Source organism: Tupaia chinensis, unplaced genomic scaffold, assembly GCF_000334495.1.
Source record: "Tupaia chinensis unplaced genomic scaffold, TupChi_1.0 Scaffold149248_1, whole genome shotgun sequence".
Classification (NCBI taxonomy): domain Eukaryota; kingdom Metazoa; phylum Chordata; class Mammalia; order Scandentia; family Tupaiidae; genus Tupaia; species Tupaia belangeri.
Window position 1 is genome coordinate 468,474 of NW_006209094.1, and position 13,418 is coordinate 481,891.

A 13,418-nucleotide genomic window follows, 5' to 3' on the forward strand; every position below is an offset into this window, starting at 1 on the left:
TGGGACTGGAACCGTGGTCGGCCATGTGGGAGTGTCCAGTACCTTAACCACCATGCCACCTGCTGGTCCCCCCATCATTGATTAATTTTTCTAACCTTGATCCAGGAAAAGGGATCCTTGGTACTCCAGGCATTTATTGATCCAGAATAATGAAGTCTGGCCAGCTTAGGGGCCCATTGTCCTTTGCCCAAAAAAAAGGGAAGAGAGATTAAATTCAGCTAGATTGTTCCTAGGCACCTGGGAATAAAATTAGTCTCTTAAGAAAGGTTAATTCTAGCTGTGGAGAGATGAAGATATAGGCTCCTTATAGCATAGCAGTAGAAATTACTGTAGAAGGGATTTGCTTATCTTTGTTTATCCATTCTATTTTCTAAAATTTAGTTATATTGTTGATCTTTAGTATCTCTAATTAGCTGATACTGGATGTTGTTATGGGCACTACCAAATAGTATCATTCATTTATTATACAATATATGTTCATTGTAAAAAAATTCAAGACATAAAAATTAAATAAATAAACATAAAAATAAAAGAAATTAAAATATAATCCTTCCACCTAGAGAAAAATATTACTTTGGTATATAACTCAAGCTTCTTTTTCTTTCTTTCTTTCTTTCTTTCTTTTTTTTTTTTTTTTTTGTAAAAGAATTTGCCAAAGGGTGCATGTATTCACCAAAGAGAGACACACAAGCCCAGCATGTTTCTCAACCAACCTTGTGGTTGGCCATGTGAGATCCAGCTGCCTTAATCATCAGACTACCATCCCGCAAGCTTAAACGTCTTTTCCAAGGGGGATTTTTTTTTTTCCACTCTAAAACATGGGTTGGCAAACTTTTCTGTAAAGGGCCAGATAGTAAATAATTTAAATTTTGCGGATTATATGGTCTCTGTTGCAACTATGTAACTGCTGCTGTAGATATAGGTGTTGAATTCATGTAAATGAATGAGCATGGCTGGGTTTCAGTATAAGAGTTTGTTTTGAACAATGTAATTTGAATTTTATATTTTTTACATTATGAAATATTCTTATTTTCCCTCTGATCATTTAAAAAAGGAAAAAATGTACTTAGCTCACATGCCATACAAAAATAGGTGGTAGACTAAATTTGGCCTGTGAAACTCTCTATAGATGCCATTCAAGCTTTGCCATCATTGCTCATAAGAAAGTGTAGCTTCTTGTTACAGTGAAGGGAATCAACCCAAGGGGAGCTACACTGAAAATAGGGAATATATTTAAGGAGTGCCTAAGTGAGAAAGGATGGTGGCCTAAATTAAGTTGGTTACAGTAGGAGGACCAGCAGGTGGCATGGTGATTAAGGTTCTGGATCCCACATAGACAACTCCATGATTCAAGTCCTGGACCTGGTGAGTTGAAAAACATACCAGGTGCATGCATGTACATGTATGTCTAAAATCCTGAGAAAAGAATGGAGAAGGGATCATGCCCCCTGAGGGGTGATTTCTCATTTTACTTCTCTCTGGTGAGTACACATACACTATAGCAAAAAGAAAAAAATTTAAAAAGATGGATGTGGTGAGAAATGGAGAGGACAAGATGGAGCTGAGAGGCACCTATGAAGTAGAATTAATAGAAACACGGAGTTGGATTGGTTATCTGAAACTCCCCACAGAAATTTAAAAAGATTTTATTTACCGTATTGTCCAGAAGCTGTAATCTGAAAATAATTAATGTGTCCAGAAGCCAATCCCAGGGGTGTCTGACACACTGAAATCAAACAGGGGGAACACAATAGCCAGAAGTATACAAAATGAAACTTCTCAAACATAAGTCAATGAAAATGAGAGAGTACCAACAAATGCTATTTTCAACTGTTTTTACGTGCCAGGAACTATATTTAATGTTTTATTGTACTATCTCATTTAATTAATCTTAACAGGTAGGTGCTAATACTATTCACACTTTGCCACTGAGGAAACTAGGATCCATACATAAGTAGACCAGAGGTTCTCTTAGGGTTAAAGGCCCAAACTCTTACAAGGGATATGTAAGAGTTCTGTTACTTATTTAGGATTAAAGCCCCAAACTCTTACAAAGGATATGTACACACACACACACACACACACACACGCACACACACACACACACACACACATATAAATATTAGAAATATTTATTTATTTAGTCATCCACTGTACAACAATACAGTATACAAAATTAATTTTCCATCCAGAATACATTGTATATTGACTGAATCAAGGTTATTACTGTACATGTTGTCATCAACAAATAAATTTCTATTTCTTATTTCTTTTTTGCTTTTTATTTCCCCCTTGATTCCCTACCTCTCACCTGCTGCCAATTCCCTGCCCCATCTCCTACACTGTCTCTAATATCTATGGTTGTTTCCCATGCCTTTTTTTCACATATTATTGATTCACTAAAGATCTTTAAAAACTTTTGATAGCAAGCACAGCTAATATATACATATCTATGAACACATGTCTGATGTTAGGTGTAAACCTCAGTGAGTAAAGGAACGTACTATAAAGTAGCACCTAGCTGGGGATATATAGCTTACTGAAGTCATTAAATAGATATTTTTAATGCATTTTTTAACTTCGAGAAAAAGTTTTAGTTTAATAGACCAAATTAAAAAAATTAAGAGAAATTTGCTTAAAACTTAAAGCCAGGGAAAAGGTTAGGATTCACTTCACACAGTAGGTTGATGAACCTACCAACAGTTCAAGAGAAGACAAAAATCCTTAAAAATTGAAATAAAAGAAAATATAAAAAAAAGGTAATGTTTTAGACTAAAGTAAAAAAATTCTATTTCAGGGGCCAGCAGGTGACATGGTGGTTAAGGGCAATGGACTTCCACAAGGTCAACTGCGGTTCAAGTCCCAGACCTGGCAGCTTGCTTTCTTGCTCTCCCCACTTCCCCGGTCAAATTAAAATAAATAAATAAAGTTAAATAATTATTTTTTAAAAATATTCTGTTTCACTAGTTCAGTCTCATGCAATTAATCCCTCTTCTATTGAATTTGCAGTGTTACTGTGGCCTGATCTTCCATTTAAACTCTGAAAGTTAACATTCAACAATATACTTGTCCCTACCATTAGGCTGGTCATTTTCTTGGTTGTTTCTTGTACTATTGTTTCTGTGTGTCTGACTTTGTGTGTCCAACGTTAGTTTTCCTGGTATAGCATTCCCTTCAGCACTTCTTGGAAAGCTGGTCTGGTGCTGGTAAATTCTTTCGGGTTTTGTTTATCTGAGAATGTTGTAGTCTTTTTTTTCCTGTATGAAAGATAATATTGCTGGGTATAGTATTCTTGATTGGAATTGTTTTTCACTTAACACTTGAATATATTTTCCCATTCTTTCCTTGTTCGCCTTGTTTCCAATGAGAGGTCCGACGTTAGCTTGATGGGATATCCTTTGAAAGTAATTTGATGTTTCTTTCTTGCCAATTTTAGTATCTTGTCTCTGTCTGTGGCTTTGGTCAATCTGGCTATGATGTGCCTTGGAGAACTTCTTAGGTTGATTCTACGTGGAGTCCTTTGGGCATTTAATGCTATTTAGTATTACTCATATGTTATTATCACTTTTTGAGGTTCTTTTCTCAGTCTTTTGGGGGAACTTTTCTAGGTCAGAGATTCTATCTTTTACATGTGAGATTCAAACTTCTGCATGATCTAATGTGCTTTTGATATTTTCAAGGGAGGTTTTGATTTCCTGTATTATAGCCTTCATATCTAACAATTCCATTTGATTCTTTTTTACGATGCATCCTCTTTCAGATGGTGCAAGTATTTCCTCACCTCCTCGAACTCATTTGTCTTCTTTCTCTTGCATTTTCTGGAGTTTGTTGTCTCTCTCTCTTGCATCTCTGTTGGCTTTGTCACTATGAATATTCTAAATTCTTTATCTGACATTTTCACGAGTTCCCTTGAATTGTCTGTGGAGGATGAGTTAATCTTTTCTCTTGTGAGAGAGATATTTTCTTGGTTTTTCATATTTCTGTGTTTCTGTGGTGGTTTCTGGTCATCTAATGGATTATAGGTTTTTTCCTAGTTTTTGGAGTTAAATCTGAGCATTCAGAGAAATGCAGAAGAAGGTGACCTGCAGTATCTAAACAATACCATTTATCTCCCTTTCTGCAGCTGATTCAATGGAAATTGAGGATTAATATGACTCTAAAAGTATTTAGATATTTGTCAACTGAGCACCTAGACCTGTCTAGAAAATTAGTGTGTGGAAGCTGAGCAGAAAAGTGAGAAAGGTAAAAAAGAAAAGGAAAAGAAAAAGAAAAAAGGACAATAACAATTTAAAAAAAGAAAAAAATTGAAAAAAAAAAGAGAAAAACCATGTGGTGCACTATTGCACTGCGCAGACAGGGCCGCTCCGAACTCAACTGTAGATGGCTGCTAATGGGCTTGTCCTATGGGGGTAGTTTAAACATTAAAAAAGTATAATAAATATATATATAGAGAGATGGAAGAGACAGAGAGAATAAATTTGGTGTTCTAACCTGGTTCCTGGCTAGCTCTGGGGGACAGAAGGGTGAAGTCTGGGTAGAAGATCTTTGGTGATCCTAATTCCTGAATAGGGCCGCTCAGAACTCAGATATAGATGGCTTTTGATTGGTTTGTCCTGGCTCCTGGCTAGATCTCGGGGGCAGGAGAGTGAAGTCTGGGTAGAATGTCTTTGGTAGTTCCCAAGGGATATTTCTAAGTTGTCTTTGAATATACATTAATTGCATTTTGATTGAATCACACTTAAGTTCCAAAATCTGCTATTGGAGCTCTTGAAACCACCAAATTGTGAAGGTAAAGACTTTTTTTTTAGTATTAGTTTGTTAAACATTTAGAGCTTCAGGTTCAGTATTCAAAGCTTCAAGAGTATTTGTCCTCCCATGAGGACTCTGATGATTTAATTTTATATTTGATAATGATGTGAGCATTCCTTCCTTCCTCCCTCCCTTTCTTTCTCCCTTCCTTTCTCCCTCCCTTCTTCCCTTCCTTCCTTCCTTCTTTCCTTCCTTCCTTTCTGTAAATTTATATTTACAAAGAGTATGTACAGGAAGTATATATCCTGTAATAATAATAATAATTAGTAATTATCCTTATTTGATCATTACATATTGTAGACATGTACTTGTGTTTATTTATTGACAAAGTAACCATTCCAGGAAGGAGAAAATCTATAGAAGTGGGCTGGGAAGGCAAAGAGCCTCTGCCCATGGTGATACTCACTCTTGTTGTACACCAGAAAAAGAGTGCTCATCCCAGCATATAGGTGCTCGCCAATAAGGCATTCTATGCGCCAAATTCCAGCTTTGGATGGCAGCATCTCCACTGTCTCAAAAATACCTTATCGAAACCAAAAGGAACAAAATTATTTCTTTTCACTAATAAATGAACATAATATATTACCTTAAGTGGCATATCAAAGGAGATCCCAAATTCCATTCTACTGCACTTGGACCTCCTCAAACCAATGTGCTGGCTGTGTGACACCCTATAGTTGGAGGACCTGGATACTGAGTTTTAATCATTCCTCTTTCCCAGAAAGTGGGAAACAGGGCAACTGAATGCTTTGATGGTGGAGACAGGAGAATGCTATTGCTTTAGGATTGGCCTGCAAATCCCAGGATTTTTCAGAGCTAAAAATATATTTGTCTTTTTAAATAATTATTTTATTTAACTTTACTTATTTATTTAAATTTTATCAAAGGAGAACAGAGTGAGAGAGAGAGAGAAAGAGAGGGAAAGTGAGAAAGCAATCTACTAGGTTCGGAACTTGAACCGTGGTCAGCCATATAGGAGTCCAGTGCTCTTAATTACCATGCCACCCGCCAGCCCCAAAGGTATATTTTTCATTTACCAGATGTGGCCTCCGTGGATCAAGTCTACTAAGGCTGCCTAAGGGGATAAAGTTACCTCATAAGCAAGAAGCTGGAGGTAAATGCTGAGGGGCTAAAGAATGAGTCACAGATGACCACCCAAAATAAAGATGGAACCAATCAGATCAAGGGTATTTCATGAGAGAGGGCCACTAAAGGGAGTTTTTTTCTTTTTTGGGGGGTGAGGCAGAGATTTTTTTCTATAGGGCACTTGCACTCACCAGAGAAACAGAAAGCAAGAAATCATCTCTGGGGGGAGCACAATATGCATAAGGTAAGAAACAGAGGACTCAATCACATTTCCTTTCCTAGTGCAGAAGTCTAGCACAGTGCAGGCTCAAGTTAGAGGAGGGAAGATTAAAGTGAAAATCAAATTCAGAATTTGGATTAGCATTTTGGAATGGACATTGCAATTTTTAACATAAACTGTATTTGTAATATAAAAAGTGACTGCAGGGCTGATTATTCAGAGTGAGTAGAAAAGTCATGGAGTTTTTCATAACTTTCATGAAGAAACAGGGAAAGTTTATCCCCACTATTAAACCTGTTTTAAAGGAACAGCAGAGAAGCAAAATAAAATTGTATTTAGATAAACATTTTGACTAGTGCTTAATCACTGTATTAGTTATATTCTTAAAGAAATCACTTTTTGGATAATGACTAGTGCCATGTCGAATCTGAGATGGAAAATGTAAAAGAAATATATTTTTTTCCTAAGGAAGTGCTGTAATGTTAATTATCCATTTATCCCGTTGTATTTCCTTGAAAGCAGTTTTCTCTGCTTTTTAAATTACCTTGTTCTTTTGCTACCTTACTTATTTTTCCATAAGTTAATGTTACTGAAAAAAGTGTTACCTGAGAGCAAGGAGCTGGTCTGCTTAGTTCACTAAATGTATCTCCAGGTGCCTAGACTATTTACACTAAGCACTCAACAAGTACACACAAAACATAAAGTATCTCATACCTGGGTAGAGGTTGTACACTGCCATTTTGTACTCCTCTTTTTTCCTTACAGTGAATACATGTCCACTGAAATGAATAGAATGTATGTTTTCACTGCTGCCCATGCTGAGCAGATACCATCGGATCCTTTGATCCTGAGCCATTACTAAGCCAGGTAGTGTATCCATCACATAGCCATTTATTGCTGGAGAAGAACATAGAGAAGGATGTTAAAATCTATTGTGTGGTTTGAGTCCTAGACCTGGTGACTTGTAAAACATGCTAGGCACATGTGTGTACCAGTCCAAGTCCCAAAAGGAGGGGAAAATGGAGAAAGGATTGCAGTGTGATCCACTCCCAGAGAGAGTGTTTTCTCACTTTCCCTCTTTCTCTCTCTAGAGAGCATGCATGCCTTTCTAGCAAATTAAAAAAAAAGTGTTGTAGAAGTTTCTTTCCCTCTAAGGCATCCAATACTGACATCTTTGAAGATTCTACTCCCACAGATGTACTCTCAATTCATATAATATTCCAGTTTCTGCCTCAAAGCTCATTTGTCAAAGAACATGCTTCATTTCATGGTGAGTAATATTTGAGTGTGTAATATATTACCATAGAAGCGATAATTTTCTTTAAAAGTGGGATCTTCCATCTTGATATTGCAGGGAGCCCTGCAGTTTCTTTCCATGTTTTCAGTAAAGTACCAGCTCTTGGTCTCATCAAATATAGTGAAAAACAGAGCAAATTCCTGCACTGTCACTTGTCTTCCATGAGCAGGGTTCAATGTGTTAGTGTGGCATATCAGAAGGGGTCCAATTAAGCCTGAGTGCATATCTTTTTCCTGGGGAGGGAAGATATCAATTCTATGAGTTTAAGCTCTCTCACCTATGAACCAGAGTGAATTTCTCATAAACTTTTATGCCAATCCAACCTATCCCTCTCTTCCCACAGTGCAATTCATCCTCTTCAGCAGATTAAAAAGTGATATTTCTAAAACACAAATATAATGTCACCCTCCTCTGGTTAAAGCTTCTCATTATGCCTAAGATAAATGTAAAAATTCTTAGCACACAACAAAAAGACTATTTCTTTTAAACAACAAAGTGGCCAAAACAACAAAGATCTGCTTACCAGATCAACATCAGAGAAATAAGCCCAGGCTTTGCAGTCAAACTCATCTTTAGTGGGTGCCATATGATGTTGCACTTTCCAAAAGTAAGTTTTGGTTTCATTAGGCTTGACAAAATTTTGTCTAGGTTCTGCTTCTTGTTTCTGATCTTCCTCATAAGAAATAAGACTAGAGTAGAAGGAATAGGGACGAGAGGCCTGGTTTTTGAATGTTACCTGCAGAGTCAAATAAAATAAAATAAAATATAAATATAAAACCAAAGGCAAAAATCACCTTTTAGGATCTTAAAAGTCATTAGCTTAGAGTTTATCCCCCTAATATGAATGCCCTTCTTTTGGTCTTTATACAATGATATCTAAATTTCTAATACTTGGAAGAAGTAATATACAGCAGGAGTCTCTAACCTCCAGGCCTCTTAGGAACTGGGTTGCACAGCAGGTGATCAGTGGCAGGTGAGTAAGCAAAGCTTCAGCTGTATTTACAGCCACTACCTACTGCTCATATTACTGCCTGAGCTCTGCCTCCATCAGATCAGGGCAAAATTAGATTCTCATAGGGAGCATGTACCCTTTTTTGAACTGCCCATGTTAGGTATATAGGTTGCATGCTCCTTATGAGACTCTAATGCCTAATGATCTGAAGTAGAGCTAAGTCCATGATGCTAGTGTTGGGGAGCAGCTTCAAATACTGATTACCATTAGCAGTGAGGTTTGATTGCATAGAGATTATAACAAATCAATTGCTTACAGACTCATCAAAACCCTATCAGTGAGTGGCAAGTGACAAGCTGCATTTGTGGCAGGCTTTATAGTGGCATGTGAGTTGATGCACTTCAATTGTACAGTTGCCTCTGGTGGCAGGCTTTAAGTCAGAATCCAACACTTACATTAGTTTGCATGTGACCCACCCATTATTTTATTTACCAATTCCATCCACACCTCTTTCCTGAACTACACACTTATCTCAGTCAGTTTTGGTAAGCCCACAGGCTAATTCTAGCCAAAAGGAGTAAAAAAACAAGTCACTGGACAGCTTCTTTGAAAAGTGGTAAAGATACACAATGAGTTAACAGAAGACTCTAAGACTGCCAACAAAAAAAATCTGCATTTAAAAGAAAATGCGAAGAGTCCTACTTAAATTATGGATCCATTGTAGCAGGCAATTCACATTCTCCAAGCCTGCTTTGTGTAATATGTGGTGTCAACTATTTAAAGAAGCCATGAAATCTTCAAAACTGCTTTGCCACCTGTAGGCCAAGCACCTTGCATTAAAAGACATACTTTTGGAGTTTTTCAAAAGAAAAAATTGTGTGAACCAGCAGTTAGCGTAATGGCTATGTCGCTGGACTCCCACGTAGTCGACTGCGGTTCGTGTCCCGGACCCGGTGGCTTAAAACTCACGCCGGGCGCGTGTGCGTGCGTGCCCAAGATCCCGAGAGGAGAATGGAGGAGAAGGGATTGCGGCATGACCATCCCCCCTGGGGGGTGATTTCTTGCTTTCTGTCTCTATGTCTCTCTCTGTCTGTCTGGCGAGCGCACGCGCCCTACAGTGAAAATCTCTCCAAAAAAAAAAGAAAGAAAAAATTGTGAACACGAAGAACAGAAGCAATTATAGGGTCCAGCAGTTAGCATAATGGCTATGTTGCTGAACTCCCATGTAGCCAATCACAGTTCGAGTCCCAAACCCAGTGGCTTAAACTCACACCAGGTGCGTGTGCGTGCATGCCCAAGATCCCGAGAGGAGAATGGAAGAGAAGGGATTGTGGCGTGGCCATTCCCCCTGGGGGGTGATTTCTTGCTTTCTATTTCTCTGTCTCTGTCTTTCTGGAGAGCACACATGCCCTATAGCAAAAACCTCTAAAAAAAAAAAAAAGAAAAAAAGAACAGAACAGAAGCAATTATTGAAGGCCACCATTTTATCAAATGTATCTGCACTGTGAATCAAATGTATCTGCACTGTGAGCATCATTTAGTGGCTAACCACATTACTAAAGCTAAAAAGCCCTTCAGTATTGGTGAAGAGTTAGTCTTGCCTGATAAGGGCATTTATCATGAACTTTTAGGAGAGGCTGGCACATGTTCCTCTTTTAGCTAGCACCATATCTAGAATTGATGAAATAGTAGAAGATATTGAGGCAAAATTGTTAGAGAGGATTAATGAGCTGTCGTGATATGCAATCCAGGCTGATGAATCTACCAATATTGACAAGGCAACAACATATTTTTTCAGGAGGATGTTCAAGAGGATATGTTATGTGCACTTTTGTTGACAACTAACACCACAGCTGCACAACTTTTAAAATCTTTGAATGATTACATATCAGCAAAACTAGATCATTTTGTGTCTGTATATGCACAGACAGAACAGTACAATGACTGCATGGCTTTTTCATTTCATTACTTGGGCCAAAGAGGTCTGCATGTGGTCTATGCACTGTGTCATCCATGAAGAAATGTTGGCCAGCTGAAAAATGTCATGTGAACTTGACAACATTTTGCAGGATATGATTAAAATTATCAACCACATGAAAGTACACATCTTAACTCACATCTGTTTGAGGAGCTCTGTGAGGAGATGTATGCAGAGCACACACAAATTCTCTTATACACAGAAGAGAACTAAAATGGATATTGCAGGCTGCTTGCAACTGGAAGGCTGTACAGCAGAGACCCATGGCTCATCCCTCCCCCACCCACCTTTGAACACTCAGGTGTGTGGATTGCAACTTTGAGAAGACCTTATGCCCCTCCTGGCCCTATCTAGACATTTGTTCCATTGAAGGGTCTGTCATATGGCAGACCACTTGCAGCTGGAAGGCTATGTGGCAGAGATCTGTATCTCATCCCCTCCCCCACTTGCCTTTGAACTCAGGTGTGTTGATTGAGATTTTGAGAACACTTTGTGCCCCTCCCCTCCCCATATGGACATCCATTCCAATGCAGGGAGACTGAGGTGCAAAAGAGACTGTAGCTTATCCCCTGCCACACTCCTCTGAATTTTAAGACTTCCATCTTTTCTGAAGCATGCAGCATGCAATGCACACCACAGAACCCCTTCTATCTTTCTGAATTAAAGCTTAGTAGTTCAGTCTCAAGCACACCTGTTCTCTAGAAATTGGGAGGACTTTGAATAATCCAAGACCAGTGACAACAGTGCAGGTTGCTGGTGAGCATCAGGGAGGTAAAGCAGCAGAGAGATTGCCAATCACCTACTGCAAGCCTTTGAACACTCCGAATTAACACGAAGAATTTAGGAAGGAACATATAAATCACCAAATAACTAGAAACCATACAGAGGCACAAGGAACATGAGCAACCAAGAAAATATCTCTCCCCAAGGGAAAAGAACAATTTCTTGTCATCCACAGACAACATAACAGAACTTGTGGAAGTGTCAGATAAACAATTCAGAATATTTTTTTTACCATTATATTTTCAATTTATTATGAACTACTCCAAATTTACTATGAGATACAGTCAAAGTCCAAAGAAAGTCCATAGGGAGCATATTCCTTTTTTTGGAGAAGGCTAAGCCTTCCAGAATCAGCATGGGAAATAACATCCTGTTGATTCTAGTAGGAAAAAATATGTAGCCAATTTCAACTCACACTGAGGTGGCTTTTTTTTCACTTTTTGTTTGGTGTTAGTCTTCAAAATCAAAAGTTTAATTCTTCTAGTTCACCCACATCTTCTCCAGTAAAAGGTTTTTATCAACAGGAACAGCATCAAGAACTCCACTTTCCTGTACCTCCCCTTTGGTGGTGTCTTCCACATCACTTCTTTTACCATTTCAGCCCTACTTCCAGAAGCCTCACTTAACTTTTCATCTTAATCTGAAGTGTGTGTACTGAATCTTTCAAGACTGGTGACAGTAATGTCTGTCTCACCTCCACCTCTTGTGAAACTCAGTCTTAAATCTGTCATTTATGCTCATTGAATCATCAACCTCTTCACCACCTGTTCCCTGGGCATGACAGGTGTGTCACTGCTTTGTCCCTGTTGACCAGTTTAGGATGAAGTTTTAAAAAATATGGAGTGCTTCAGGATCTGTATGTCATCCTTGCCCAAGAGCCATGTTAATCTTATGGTACTGTTCCAATTTTAGTGTGTATGCTACCTGAAGTGAGCCCTGGCAATGGGTTTTATACCATCTTTGCTGTATGTTTTGCTTAGAGGAGGATATACTGCTTTTCTCTTCTGTTATCTGGACACTGGCAAGCTCCATGACAGCTATTCATAATTTATCTCTAAGCAAATAACCAGTGAGTCTATTAACCTACAAAAAGTTTATGGAACATGTATGTTAGAAAACTATGCATGGATTTCTTACACCTAAAGAAGACACATTCTCTCCTCCACTTTCTTTTTTTTTTTGTCACAGGGTGTGTGCTTGCTAGAGAGACACCGGAGAGTGAAAAATCACCTGTTAGGGGGATGGCTGTGCCACAATCTCGCCTCCTCCTGGGATTTTGGGCATGCAGGGCAAGCACACACACTTGGTGTGAATTTCCCGTCAGGTTCGGGACTCAAACTGCAGTCAGCTACGTGGAATCTATTGCCTTCACCACCATACCACCTGCTGACCGTATTTTAACCCCATTTTCCAAGAGCTTTGTGCAGTGCCCTGGTAGTGGTGGGAATAGCCACACAGAGCAGTCGGCAGCAGGCAGTGTTCAATACCTCGGAGAGCTGGCAGCAGCTTGAGCTCTCAAGTGGCCCTCTGTCCTCCCCTGGTCATCTTCCTTTTCTTGCTGTGGCCTAACTGCTCACAAAGTTTCAATGGCATGTCAACAGCCTCTAATTGGTTTTCTTAAAAAGGCATTGTTGACTGGGAAGCCTGGTTTGTATTTAAACTCTGCCCTTCTTGCAAGTGTCAGACTTTCCCAATAGTATTTCAGAGGAAATTTGTCTGTGTGGGACACAGTTATTGAATCAGACCAGATTACAGAGAGAACCATCCAGATTGCGCAATGCTGATACTGCAGCTTTGATTTTCTATATCTCATTAATTTCTGTTCAAACATTTTGGAGACTGGTTATTGATGGAACCATTTCCACAACTACACAGACTCCTGTGGGCCTTGTTTCCCTCTGGAGCAGGCCACAGTGCCTACAGCAGCAAGGTGGCTTCTCTGAAGAAAATGCCAAAGACTTCGGAAAAAAAATTTTTTTGCCACTTAGAAATTTAAGTTATAGAACTAACTCTGGCTCTTCTCCTTTAGGAATCTGACTCTTCCTCCTCCTCCTCTTCCATCACACAGCTCCTTGTGCCCAGCTCCAGAGCAGTTTGGTTGATTGATGCTTCATTGTCCACATTTATCAGCATGTCCTGTGCCTGTTCAGGTGTAGGTTGAGAAGGCAGCAGCACTTCATCCCCTCTTCTAGTTCTAATCATTGACTGCAGGGCCAGTTCTTCAACCTTCAGGCGGGTCAGCTGGTCGTGCAGGACCGCTTTCAGCTGCAGTAGCGTCTTCTCCTTTTTTTGC

The 13,418-nt window shown here is 39.0% G+C and overlaps 1 protein-coding gene, 1 non-coding gene and 1 pseudogene across 2 annotated transcripts in view; all 3 read right to left on the reverse strand.

Moving 5' to 3' along the window:
* The window catches only part of F8 (coagulation factor VIII), a 192,227-nt gene that overhangs the window by 29,232 nt on the left and 149,577 nt on the right, over positions 1-13,418 (reverse strand). The window contains 6 exon segments of the mRNA XM_006171065.1: positions 96-181; positions 1,655-1,726; positions 5,216-5,332; positions 6,830-7,012; positions 7,417-7,645; positions 7,936-8,148. Coding sequence (XP_006171127.1) covers positions 96-181; positions 1,655-1,726; positions 5,216-5,332; positions 6,830-7,012; positions 7,417-7,645; positions 7,936-8,148 — 900 coding nt within the window.
* Positions 11,957-12,060, reverse strand: LOC114006625 (U6 spliceosomal RNA). Its single transcript, XR_003548335.1, has one exon. It is a non-coding gene; the product is annotated as a U6 spliceosomal RNA (small nuclear RNA).
* LOC114006623 (snRNA-activating protein complex subunit 5 pseudogene) lies at positions 13,111-13,398 on the reverse strand (annotated as a pseudogene).